Genomic DNA, 12,970 nt, shown 5'->3' with positions numbered 1-12,970 from the left:
CAGCACCCAAGTTGGCCTTGAAGTGTCACCTTGCCACTACATTGTTGATTATTTTCCTATGTTCAATCAGACAGATTGTATGCATTCCACCACTTATACTAGGCATTCCTCAGTCCTCTAGTCACATGTATGGCATGGCCATGGTAAAGTGGAGTTACTTTGTTACCTGGATATCATATGTTCACACATGTCCCTGTGCAATTGGACCATATTGGACTGGCAGCTCCAGGTGATAAAGCAGACCTGTCAGAATTAGAAAAGCTATTGCATGTGGGAACTGGACAGAATGAATAAGTGCTGCCCTCCTCTCCATCTACACTCAATAGCAATGGCACATGCCATCTGTGTGATGGCATGTGTGTGTCACCTGGCAATCACAGGGCAATGTGTGATGCCACTGCCAGGCAGCATGCATGAAATGTGTTCATCTTCCATCTTTGTGTAATGAGTGTGTGCCATTTGCCTGCCCTTCATACGCAGTGAGGGTGCATGCATGGGAGGGTCTTAGTCATGTGGGACATGTGTCAATCAAGTACTGGTTCTCTTGTTTCACAGCCCTCATTGTGTGCCATGGTGCTAATGCGGGTTTCCATTTATTTGTCATTATGTCATTGCAGGGGAAGACGCACCTGATACTGCTGGGGTTGTGGAGATGGTGCAGAGCCAGGAGGGGTCCGAGGGCCGACCAACCACCAGTGAGGGACGTGGTGTGCTGGTGGGTGAAAACCCACAAGTGCTGCAGGTCGTGCTCTCAAGGGGTGTCTCTGGCTGCACCTCCCCCGAGCTGTACTCAGCTGTTGACTCGGATGATGAGACCTACGTGCCGTCGCAGGTGAGTGTTCCAGGGAGGGAATCTGTTCTGTCCCACCCACCTGCACCAGGGTCAGAACCCTCAATGGGGATGTCAGTGTTGGCAGCTAGGCCTTTGGTGGTTACGGATGCAGGGTCACACTCCGCGACATCTGATCCTGTTCCTGGGCCAGCAGATCAGAGGGGGAATGCAGTCCTGCAGCCTCAGGCAGTGCCGGCACAGCAAGGCGCAGTCCGCCTTGCCCCAGACAGGTGTGGTGCCCGCCGACGTGGTGGCCGTACGCCACCTGGCAATACCGTATGGGAGCAATCCATTTACGGTATGGCTACCCAACAGGCAGCATCATCCGAGATGATGGCTCAGGCCATGGATAGGGTGGCCACTTCCATTGTCCCCCCTGAAAGGCTGATGGAGCGACTAGAGCAGGCAACCGACTCCATCTGCCAGTCACACAGGGAGGACATGTTGGCGTCCAACAGGGACAGGCGGGCGGCACTGGCGACTCTGCAGGAGGCCATCTCCATAGAGTCCCAGGGCCACAGGGAAGCCCTGAGGCAGGAGCTACATCAACTCAGGACGACTCTTGTTGAGCTAGAGGCTTCAACACACCAAAGGACAGAACAGCAGCTGGAGCGTCTCACCCGTACGCTCTCAGCTGAGATGCAAGCAACGAGGGCGGAGGTCCGGGCATCCCGTGAGTTGTTGCATGGGGACCTCCGCACCCTCATCCTCCAGAACGAGACCTACCACACCCGCATGCTTGCAGCCATGGAGGAACAGAGTAGGGCCTTGCGTGGGCTACCTCCCATAGTGCAACCACCTCCGGATGCAGCTGCACAGGGTGATAATAGCGACAGCAGTGATACTCCCACAATAGGGTAGCCGTGTGGGCCATGAGCCCATGGAGGTGTTTTTTTTTCCCAGGATCCACACAGGTGGTTTCTGGTGTGCACCCTGACCTCGGACCTCCTGGGTGGCCTCCCCAACCCCCCCCGGGCCCTTTAATGGCCATTTTTGATTTTCTTTTTATTTTTATGTTTTTTAAATTTTTATTTTTAATTTTATATTTTTCCAAATTTTTTGGGGACACATTGTTGGCTTCTGTGGTTCCTGTGGGCATACGCTGCATTGTGGCTGGGCACATGCAGGCTTGTCATGTATTAGGTTCAGATGCCTGGGTTTGAGTCACACACACCCCTCCAGCTTCCCGTTTCCATGGGCTTGCAAAGGGTGTGCCCAAGTGACATTGAAGTACATGGTGACATTGGACTCCCACTACATGTGTGGGTAGTCTAGTCAATACTGTGTATACATTCCTAGTGCATATTGCTGTTGTGTTGTACACTGCATGTTGCATTGATGTGTAACTCATCATCTGTGTCTGCCTCCCAATTTGCAGGTCCCTTCCTCATGTCTACACAAGGCCCTCTAGTCTGGAGATGGGGTCCTTGTTGGCAGCAGTGCACCTACAACTCTACATGGCACCAACACTGTTCAGTTGGAAGTGGTGGGAGTGCAGGCATATCCAGGTGGTGAGACAACTGATTTATTACATTACTGAAGTCATGTTTATGGTAGTACGTGCTCAAGTATGTTGTTTGTCCTGCATTACAGTGAGCATTTCAGGTGTAGGAAGTTTCAATTGGGGACACTGTACATCGCAACACTTGTCACGTTGTGGGGATTACTTTGTTTACCTGCACATAGCATGACATGGCACGGTGTGTTGTGTGGCGGTGCTGGGGATGGGTTGGGTGACATGGCACTGTCCTCTTGTTGCATTTAGCAAGTGGGTATTAATTTTGGCTGCTTGAATGTGTTCCTTCACAAAACTGCATTGGTGTTGTGTGTGGGTAGGGATGCACACATTGTAACACTTCCAGGTGAACAATCTCAGGCTGATATGCTTTTCACGGTTGAATCTCCAGACATTCAGGATCAGTGTCAGGTTGAGTCATCATTGATTGTCAGATGGAATGTGCCAGGCCAGTGTGCACTCCACAGGGGAGTGAATACTATGTGAAGTAATTAGCCACTAGCTGTGTACGGGCTGCCTCCCCTCGTGCCCTTTCCCCTCCCATGCGCAGCGGCTGTGCATGTGGTTGGGGATGTGGGGCCACCACCATGTCCACGGGCAGGCCCCGGCGTGTTGCAACGTTGTGCAGGACACATGCTGCCACTATGATCCAGCACACTACTGGGGGAGCGTATAACAGCTGCCCGCCAGAACGGTCAAGGGAGCAAAAGCGTGACTTTAGCACTCCGAATGTGCGCTCCACTATGCCCCGGGTTGTAATGTGGGCTGTGTTATATCTTACCTCGGGTGGCGTGGTGGGGTTCCGAATTGGCGTCATCATGTGGGGGCTGAGAGGGTAGGCACTGTCCCCTGTGGAGGTGGTGATTGGTATCATTGGTGGGGTTGTGACCTTGCTCAGTATCCAACATGCATGCATGTGCAGTGGCATACATACTCACCGAGAAGCCATGTATCGCCATGCCGCCCAGCATCTATGTCCCGGCATAGGGTGGACATTCGGTAAATGAAGCTGTCGTGGGTGGACCCGGGATAGTTGGCATATACTGAGGTGATGATTCCCTTGGCATTACATACTACCTGCACGTTGATGGAATGCCAGTGCTTGCGGTTCCTATAGATGTGCTCTGATGCCCTGGGGGGACGTAGAGCCACATGGGTGCAGTCGATGGCACCTAGCACTTTGGGGAATCGTGCCACTCCGTAAAAATCCAGGGTGGCAGCATGCCTTTCAGCAGGTGTACTGTGCCTGCGGACTGATGGGCGTGCAGTGATGATGTCCAAGACCTGGTGTAGGCAGCGTGACTGGGTGGCCTGTGACACCCCACCCACTATGGCACTTGTCCGCTGAAATGATCCAGTGGCTAAGAAGTGCAGTACATTGAGGACCTTCTCCAGGGGGCTGAGTGCTTGAGAGCACAGGGTGGGTGATGTGAGGTCATCCTCCCACTCACTCACCAGGTCCAGTATTATGTGTGGTGGAAACCTGTACCTTCCATACACCTGGTCATCAGGCATCCCGAAAAGGCTGGTTCTGGGTGTGAATATTCTGGCCCTGACTCTCCTCCTCCTCCTCCTTTGGTAGCCCACTGCCACTGCTGCTAGGAACGGTATGTTCATCCTGGCATCTGGCTTGTTATTTGAAAAGTGCGCAAATTAATGCTTTGCGCGTGTTCTAGGCGAGCGTGCCCCTGGAATCTAGTTCCCACTCCAATAGCGTGTGGAAATTCCCACGCAGCAGCCATACAGGTGCGCTGACGTACTTGCGTGTGTAAGTGCCCGCGCACCCCTGAAATACACGTACATAGGCCAATCGCGTGTACGCGCACTTTTGTCCAATTACACGCAATGAAATACACGTACATAGGCCAATCACGCGATGACACTCTGACGTGCAGTATTTCCACGTGTGTTCCGTCATCACGTGCTGAGTGGGGAACGCCCGTGCGGGTCACGTCGGACGGGCTTACGCGCTGAGGGACTCTGGTCCAATTGAATCGCGTATGCGTGCTGACGCGCTTACGCGCTAAGGGCCTTTCCTCGGATTTCACGCTGACGTGCAGGATTTTCCCGTGCCAAATCACTCCGTATCAAGCTGGCCACCCGAAAACACACGGAACACCACGCTCCTGCCCAGAAGGCCGAGTTACTGCCCCCCAGTGCCCCGAGCAGCCTCCCACGTGCTATCTGCTGCTGCCTGCCTGCCTGCCTGCTGCCACCGTGCCCTGCCATTTGGTGCCTGCACATCAGCCATCTGCAGGGGTCCAGTTGCTGTGTCCACCCCTGCTGGAACTGAAGACTCCCAACTGGGATTACATCGCTCCACAGCCCAGCCCCAGGACCCAGTTGCCCACCCACACCTGCCTCTGGGGTTGCCATGTCGGGCACTTCCACATCTGGCACCAGTGGCAACCCCAGGCCAGAGGGGCAGAGGGGCACCAGCTTCACTGCCACCGAAGTTGGCGTCCTGGTGGAGCATGTCCTGGGGCAGTATGATGCCCTCTTTGGATCGTCCCGCGCCAGCAAGGAAGGACGGGAGAGGATCTGGGCCGACTGTGTGGTTGCCATCAACGCGGAGGGGGTGGCAACCCGCAACGTCCAGAAGATCAAGAAGCGCTGGGAGGACTTGAGGTCCAGGACCCTTGTGAAGGCCCGGCGCCTCGTGGAGGGGGGCCGGGGCCGCATGAGTTCCATCCAGAAGAGGGTCCTGGAACGCGTACGCCCAGCGCTCCACGCCCAGGTCCTTGAGAGGGAGGCCCGTCTGGAGTTGAGCGGTATGTGTCCAAGCATTACTGTGTGAGACAGGGCATGTTGCAGTGTGCTGGTTCTATGATACTTGCCTGTATGTGTGCCATGGGCCATGTATGCATGTATGTGTGCAGGGACATCATGGTAATGCATGTGCGACCAGTGATGTGTGACCCACATGGTTGTTGCATGTGTTGAAATGCGGCATGGGGAGCCCTATGCAGATTTTGGACATGAGAGCATGCCAGTCTCTGTACCTGGACATGGATGGGGGTGAAGGATGGGTGCTGATGCCAGGTACATATATGGTAGCCATGTCTGTGTGCCTGACCTGCGTGTCTGTGACTTGTGCATGCCATGGATGCATGACACATGTGTGTGACAATGCACAGATTCAGTGACGCACCCAACTTACCCTTGTTTCGCCTGTGTTCGGTGTGTTTGGGGCCAGATGGATGTGACTGAGGTGAAGTGTGTGCATGTGATATGCATGAGCCATGATGCATGTGAGTTACATATCATTGAATGTTTCTAGAGTCCATTGGACATGCATGGAAATGTCCATGGCATGCACCATGCCTGTTACTGTGTGTGTTTTGCCTGGACTGACCCATGTGTTGTGGAGGGACATGATGGAAGTGTACTTTGACAGTGGTGCTCATCTGCTATTGCTTCCTGTCTAGGGGACCATTGTACAGTAGCCTGATGCTTGTGTCCTTTGTCTCCCTCTACGCAGCGGCTAGTGAAGAAGAGGGCGGAGACGGCGCTGTGGAGCAAGGCGGCGGGGATGCCCCCACGGCTGCAGCGGAAGGGGTGGGTGAGCCCCCACAGGGGCCTGCTACGGCGGGAGAGGGTGAGGAGCCATCCAGGTTGGTGGTTTGCACAGAGGAGGAGGAGGCCGACACTGGTGCACACATGGGGCCTGGTGGGAGCATCCCTGCTGGTGCAAGTGGTGCAGTCCAGGGCCAGGGGCAGGAGGCAGCACAGGTCACCGTGGAGGGGCCTGTGCATGTCACTGTCCCTGACCCTGTGAGTGCACCACCATGCACCAGCAGGGATGCCCCGTCCCAGGCCCGTCCGCAGGTAGAGGGGATGTCCATGTCACCTGACTCCCCTCCACCTGCGGACGTGGTAACCCCTGGCCGCGTGGAGAAGGTCCTGATTGGGGTCGCGATGCGCACGGCTGTGATTCGTGATGACGTGCGTGCTTCCCGGGAGGAGCACGCACGTCATCACGAAGTGCACCGTGCCGACGTGGCCCAATTGGGATCGGCCATGTTCGGGGGTTTCCTGCATGTGTTGGCCAATCTGACTGCCCTCTCCTCCTCTGTGCAGGCTATCCACCGGTCGTTCTCCTTGCCGTCTTCCGGCCCAGATGCCACCAGGGCCCCCTGTGGACCGGCCCCGACCAATGCAGCCCTGACCAGGAATCATTGTATAATGAACAGCTTGGGGGCCATCTTGGATTTCAGGTTGAGTCCCAACTCGGCGGCCAGTTTGGCAAGGGCATTTCAGTCAAAATACTGCATCCAATGCCCACCCACAGTGCCTAAATATCTCTGGTGACCATGGGGGTGGATGATTGGTGTTCTGCTAGGTTTCATGACACCTTACTTACCTGGTGAGGGAGGGAATGCTTTGGTTTAAGGTGATGATGCGCTGCATCATAGTGCGTGACATCACTAATTAGGCTTTGCTACCTATAAGCATCCAAAAGGGCAGACGGTTATCAGAAGAGCTTTGTTACCAGGATGAGGAGCTAGCTTGTATTATCATAAAATATCTCCTCAAAAGTAAATCTGAGGAGTGAAAGGTTAAGCTTGAATATTTGACGGTCAAAGACACAGAAGCAAATTTGAGTTTCGCAATTCAAATGAGTAATTCTATAACCTAAATGAGTTAACATAAACATGAATGTGAACAAATACATTTTCCTCACAGGTACAAGGGATTTGGGACGACCTAAAACAAGGAACACAAGGAGTGTAATAACACATTGGATGAGTCGGTGATGTCTAACAAACAATAACTGGGACAATAATAATAATACATCCGATTATTAGTGGAAGCATGGTGTCTCTGGGATGGGGGAGCAAAAGTCAAGGTATTATTAACAAATAGCAGATATTCATCTGCCAATCAGAATAACAAATAGATTGACAATCCAATATTGGGGGTAATTAATTGATATATTACCAATTTGAACATCGTTGTGATGATGTCTTGAAATATACAACAAAACCGATACTTAATGTTGAATGTTATTTTTTATTTCCCCTAACCAACCCTCTGCACTACCAATCCTTCATTTCTGCCTAATTGTAGAATGATGTGACAATTGTTCAATGGTGTGACCTTTTTTATGATCTGTGTTACATATGATCAAAACCAGGATCGGAAATACATATGTGTAATTGGGGGGTGTGGTTGTGACTAAATAGTATATGTTTATTCATCTCTGTGGACATCTCCTTCTTGACTATTTTTAAGTGTTAGTCATTGTACTGATTTATCAGCCCTCCCATATCCAAGCCTTACTGCTCTGCCTAGGATATCCAGAGAGAGTTTGGGTAGGCCGAGCGAAAGAGACTTTTGCTTAACCACCAGGTTTGTCTCCAGAGGATAGCTCAGGGGCAACGTGCTCGCCTTGGAAGCAAGACAACACACAGCAACGCAGGTTCGATCCCCGGGTCTGCGCTTAGAAATCGCTGGGCGTTAAGCGCCTTATAAATAACCAATCATTCATATCAGGTTCACCTTTCAAAACCCCACAACAATGTTGATTTTGAAAATTCCTCCTAACAGAGAGCCAAAACAAAGAGGGAGGACTGGTCCAGAGGTCCCCCTGGGAAACGTTCCGAGCAGGGACCATGCTCAGCCCAGGTGAGCCTAAACTCTGGGCGAGTCAGCAGGTGATCCTAACCCTGTTGGCTAGAGGATAACTCATACACCATGGCAGTGCCTATGCGCGAGGTTCCTGTACCTCTGCATAATGATTACCCACCCACAAAGGGCTGTAAAGGTTATTAAATATACCACTCAGTGTGTACATTCCTTTATTGAAAGTGTGAATGCATAAATATCTGTACTTGTTCCCTCGCTCTCTTCCATAGAGCTTGACTTTGATTGCCCAACCAAATCTACAACTCGGTCAGTCAAGTGAAGTGTAGCAGACCTTTCGCCTGCATATGCCTGTTTTCTAAATGAAGGCTCACTGCACAATAAAGCACTTTCTTCATATATTGAAATATGTCCTAAATAGTAAGTGAGTTAAAAAAGGAATTACCGCAATCGTGGGGGTGCCCAAAATCCTTATTCCTTCATTGATCAAGCTCATGAGTCGCAAGAATGCAGGTTCTTGGTAGTCAAAACGGTGTCCGAGAAGGATTGCCACAATAATGTTAGCAATGGATGCATTCATTATCATAGTATTATCACATGGCTTCCCTAAAAAGAAAAATAAGAACACATGAAATTGCGATCTGCAAATATTGTTTTCATGTTTTATGTTAATAGAAATAGAGATACTATTGTCAAGTAGTAAATGTTTAAGGTATTCAGAGGAGAACTGGCAAATTGGCCTGCAGGCCAAGTATAACTGAATGGCCCATGGTGTAGAAGCCCAAGCCCACAATGCAGCTGTCTCGGGTAATCGCTCTCACATACCAAACATAACTAAATGATTTGACCAGGATACTATAATGTGTTGCAATAAGCCAACTGGTGCTTGCGTTCATGTTTCCTGGTGTCATCGTTTGCAGTTTGACAGCAGGCTACATCTCTTACCATCCAATTAAATATTTCCTTTTAACCAATATAAAGAGGTGGGGAAGCTAGAACATTCATTGTTAGAATCAAGACAGAGCCAAGCCAGGGGGTCTGTCCGAACTCCTAGAGTTAAACACAAGCTGGCACAAAAGTGATTAGTTCCTGGCCCTCTACATCCACATCCCACAACACAAACCCATAGCTGCTACACTGTCTACCCTCCTGCCCCCAACAACACAAGGTGCTCACTTGGCACCCAGCCTCCAGACAACACATGACCCAAACCTGGTATCCTGACTTCCCACCTTATTAATGGTTAATATTATCATTATTTTTGAAGTACCACTGTATATTAAATATCTGTATGAGTGATACTTTCTCTGTAGCACACACAGAACACACAGAACAACACCACTGCTGTAACATCCTAATTTTGATACTTAAATAAAATACGTAAAGTGATTTGCTTAGAATCAGATAATCTATCAAGTGTGAAAGACAGGATCTGAGCTCTGGTTTCCTCGTTTCACAGTTTACAATTTCGTCAGCAGATGAGAATCCATATGCTCATATTCCATCTCCAGTTTTAGAACCAACACAATGCTTTCTGCAAAGTTGTTATTCAAGGCATAAACTAGTACTTTGCACGATAAATCTAACTTTGACAATGTTCAATAAATCTGGCTTTCAAAACACCAAGTCACATGATAAAACAACCTTACAGGATATAAGAGACTTCTTAAAGGAAATGCACGTATAAAAACAAGTACACAGAGACATAAATGCGCTGATTCAGCCCCGCAATCAGGTGCTTTAGCTTTCAGGTTAGGCGTAAATCTCAGCAATACTCAATCCTTTCCATCTAGTTAGCTTTTGTCTCATTTATCCTCCTTTTCTTCCAATCACAATTCAGTGTCCTTCCCGTGCATCTCATTTGCAATCCCTTTTCCTTTACAATTATCATTCAGAACTCTTCTCTCCTTCTATTCCATCTTTTAACCGTTAACTTACTTCCCTTCGCTGATAACACTCACACCTTTCCCTTAGCCACATTGCCCAGCCGCCAATTACCACACGTTCCTTGAATTACACATCCAATCAAGCTCATTTCTTGTCCCTTGCCGACGTCCTTTGTTCTGGCTCACACGTAAAAGGTAGACCAGATTGGTTTGCTAGTCAGCCTCTGACAGGGACGACAAGAAACTGTGGTCGTGAACTTGCTGATAATTAGAGCACTGTGTGCTCTGCACTTGGACAACACATGGGTAAAGACGCCATTGGGGCTTGGATTTTAGTGTGCTCCCATGTTGCACTTTCTTTGACAGTCTGCTACACATTTCAATGCATGGAGGCAGAGGAGAGTGTGTGGGGAGTCCACAGGGAGCTGGTGATTAGAATGAGTGTTTTGCTCTGTGTTACTATGCATCCATGAGGGTATTTTTGACTGAGAACTTATATGTGGAAGTATGTATCAGGGTGGTCATGCAATTGTGTATCTATATAGGTGTATGTGTAGTTTTGTATGCATATTTATTTTTGTTCACATAAGAATGTTTTGGTAAAGTCAATGAAAACCTGCCATAGAGTCACTTTGTAGTTTACTAATAAGTTATACCAGAACTTTACTTCTTTCTACATACGTTTGCTAACCGTGTCTGAAAGTCAGCACCACAAAAAATCCACCAGAATTTACTATAACCACCATATAGTAACATCCACATGTGTTAAGCGACAACCGTGTGCTCCACGCCTGGGAATTCAATCGGCTGAATTATAAGGCTATGGGGAGAGAGTATAGACAACACCTCTGGATCTGAAAGAGGGCGAAAAACACCTGAGCCAAAAGAGGGGAGACAGAACAGAGACAATCCCGAGTCCCCTGGAAAAATAGGAAGTGAGAACCAGCCCTGAAACATGTCGGGCAATCAGAGCCATTCAAAGGCCTATGAAGGAAACGAGGCTCAAGCAGGAATTACCACTGCCAAGATGATGAGCCAGACTGGAAAAGGCGCCATCAGAAAAGTGAGAGAGGTGAGAGCCCTGACCCTCCCGTGGGTTGTGAATCGGTTTCTGGAAAGAGGTACACCCAAGTAAGGAAGTAAAACAGAATTGACAAAGTGAAGAGAGAATGGAGACCGAGGCTGCGATAGCCTCCGGGGGTTACCCTACTGCAGTGGTCTTCAAACTTTTTTGGCCAGGGCCCCCCTGAGCAAAATTTGGGCAGGTCGGGACCCCCCAGAAATGCCAAATGGACAGTATATATTGCGCGCCGTCACCTGCTCCCATCAAAGTCGCTGGGCTCCCTCATCCCACTCCTACCCAGTCGCTGGTCTCTCCCCACCCCATCACACACCCAGGGCTCTCCCCACTCTGCTCCCATCACTATCCCATGGTTCCCGCCCATTGTGCTCCCACCATAGTCCCTCGGTTCCCCCATCCCGTTCCCAACACAGTCTGAGGGCCAGTGGCGGCTGGTGAATCTTTTTTAAGTGGAGGGGCATTAAGGGGAGGTTCGGGGAATTTCTTTTTAAATAATAGGTTAAAATGTTGCATTGTAGAGCATACTTTTAACAAAAAATGGGTAAATAGCCAAACAGTTTGCAATTGTTGCTGGGAGTCCAGGGGGCAGGCATTGATATTTTATTTCTATCGCGCTCGTACACAAGTGTTTCAGAGCGTGACAAGGCAAGGGAGGGGAACAGAGGAGAATAAAACAGCGATCTTACTAGGCCCAGTGACATTGAGAACGCGCAAGTGTGAGGGGAAAAGTGCATGGAAGGGGGGAGAAGTGGAAAGTGCGAAGCAGAGGAGAAACAGATAAATAACAATAAATAAATAATAAAGGCAACAAACAGTGGTAGTGCAGCCAGCATAACTACTCTGGCGGTAGCTGTGCCGGTAAAACCGGCACGGCTGCCACTGGAGTTGCATCCGGGTCTGGCACCCACGAATGGGCAATTACTAGGTCATGCCGAGTTAGGCGGACATGATAATTGCCATTTCGAAGGTGCCGGTAGATCCCCATTCCCATTTGAGCCCCATATGGCTCAAATGGGAATGGGGAGCTCGGATGCACCGGCACCGTTAATAACGGTGCTGGTGCATCCGACGAGCTGAGGTCAGACCTGGCGGGGGCTGTCAAGCACCCACGAGCACAACTCTTACTATGGCGGAACGGTAGCAACGGTGCCGGTAGCTTACCAGCACCGTTGTTACTGGTCCGCCATAGTAGTAATGAGGCCCAGTCTGTGACTAAAGGAATGAATATCCATTTACAACTGTGGGCCACTTTTTCATTGTTGCCTGAGACAGTTTCATGCTTCAGCCCGCCCATGTGGGCCACCCCTGCCCATTTCTTCCAATCTAAAAAAAAGAAAAAAAAAAAAAAATCTTTTTTCATGCTGAGCTCTCAGGGCCCCCCTGGGATGCACCCGCGGACCCCTAGGGGGTCGCGACCCACAGTTTGAATACCACTGCCCTACTGCATGGTCTATGCCAGTCACTAGCAGAGGTCAGTCATTAGAAGGAGAAGGTCATAAAGATCTGGAGGTTGGACCCAAACCGGCGAATGTTAATAACAGGGCGTTACATTCAATATGGCAAATGAAGGGGGGGGCGGACACATTTTTTGTGTGTAAGGTAAGAAGTACTTTATTTATTTAACATTTATAAAGCGCTCACACAGCCCGCAGGCTGCGCTGTTACTGGAATTGTTTGCTCTTTTTAGTTGTGTAATTGTGCTTTTTTTGTCTTAGTTACGTATTTATAACGCGTTTAAAGACCCAGAGGTTTCTAAGCGCGGACCCGGGGATCGAACCTGTTGTTGCTTCGTGTCGTCTTGCTTCTAAGACGCGCAAGCTGCCGCTGAGCTATCCTCCCGGGACTTGATGGTGGGAATGTTCAGACATTGTAAGAAGGAGTCTGGGTAGGTGTCCAACGGCCAGTTGTCAATATCTGCACCGGCAAGAGTCCAGAAGTCAGCCAAGAAGCGCACCGGGTACAATATTCATTGTATTATAGCCCTGAGACGGTTCATAGTTAAATAGGAAAACCCGGCAAGGAAAAGTCCACTCAGACACGTCCTATCACCTTTTTAATTCACCATACTG

General features: G+C 49.8%; 1 protein-coding gene across 1 annotated transcript in view; it reads right to left on the bottom strand.

Annotated features, from left to right (window-relative positions):
• Positions 1–12,970, bottom strand: part of LOC138453178 (cytochrome P450 2K4-like) — a 557,377-nt gene that overhangs the window by 278,995 nt on the left and 265,412 nt on the right. Inside the window, exon 4 of the mRNA XM_069605777.1 lies at positions 8,380–8,540. Within this exon, the coding sequence (XP_069461878.1) occupies positions 8,380–8,540 (161 nt within the window). The remainder of the gene's footprint in view (positions 1–8,379; positions 8,541–12,970) is intronic.

The sequence above is a fragment of the Ambystoma mexicanum genome, chromosome 4p, assembly GCF_040938575.1.
Source record: "Ambystoma mexicanum isolate Mex_15411 chromosome 4p, UKY_AmexF1_1, whole genome shotgun sequence".
NCBI lineage: Eukaryota > Metazoa > Chordata > Amphibia > Caudata > Ambystomatidae > Ambystoma > Ambystoma mexicanum.
This window is presented reverse-complemented; position numbering and strand designations above follow the sequence as displayed.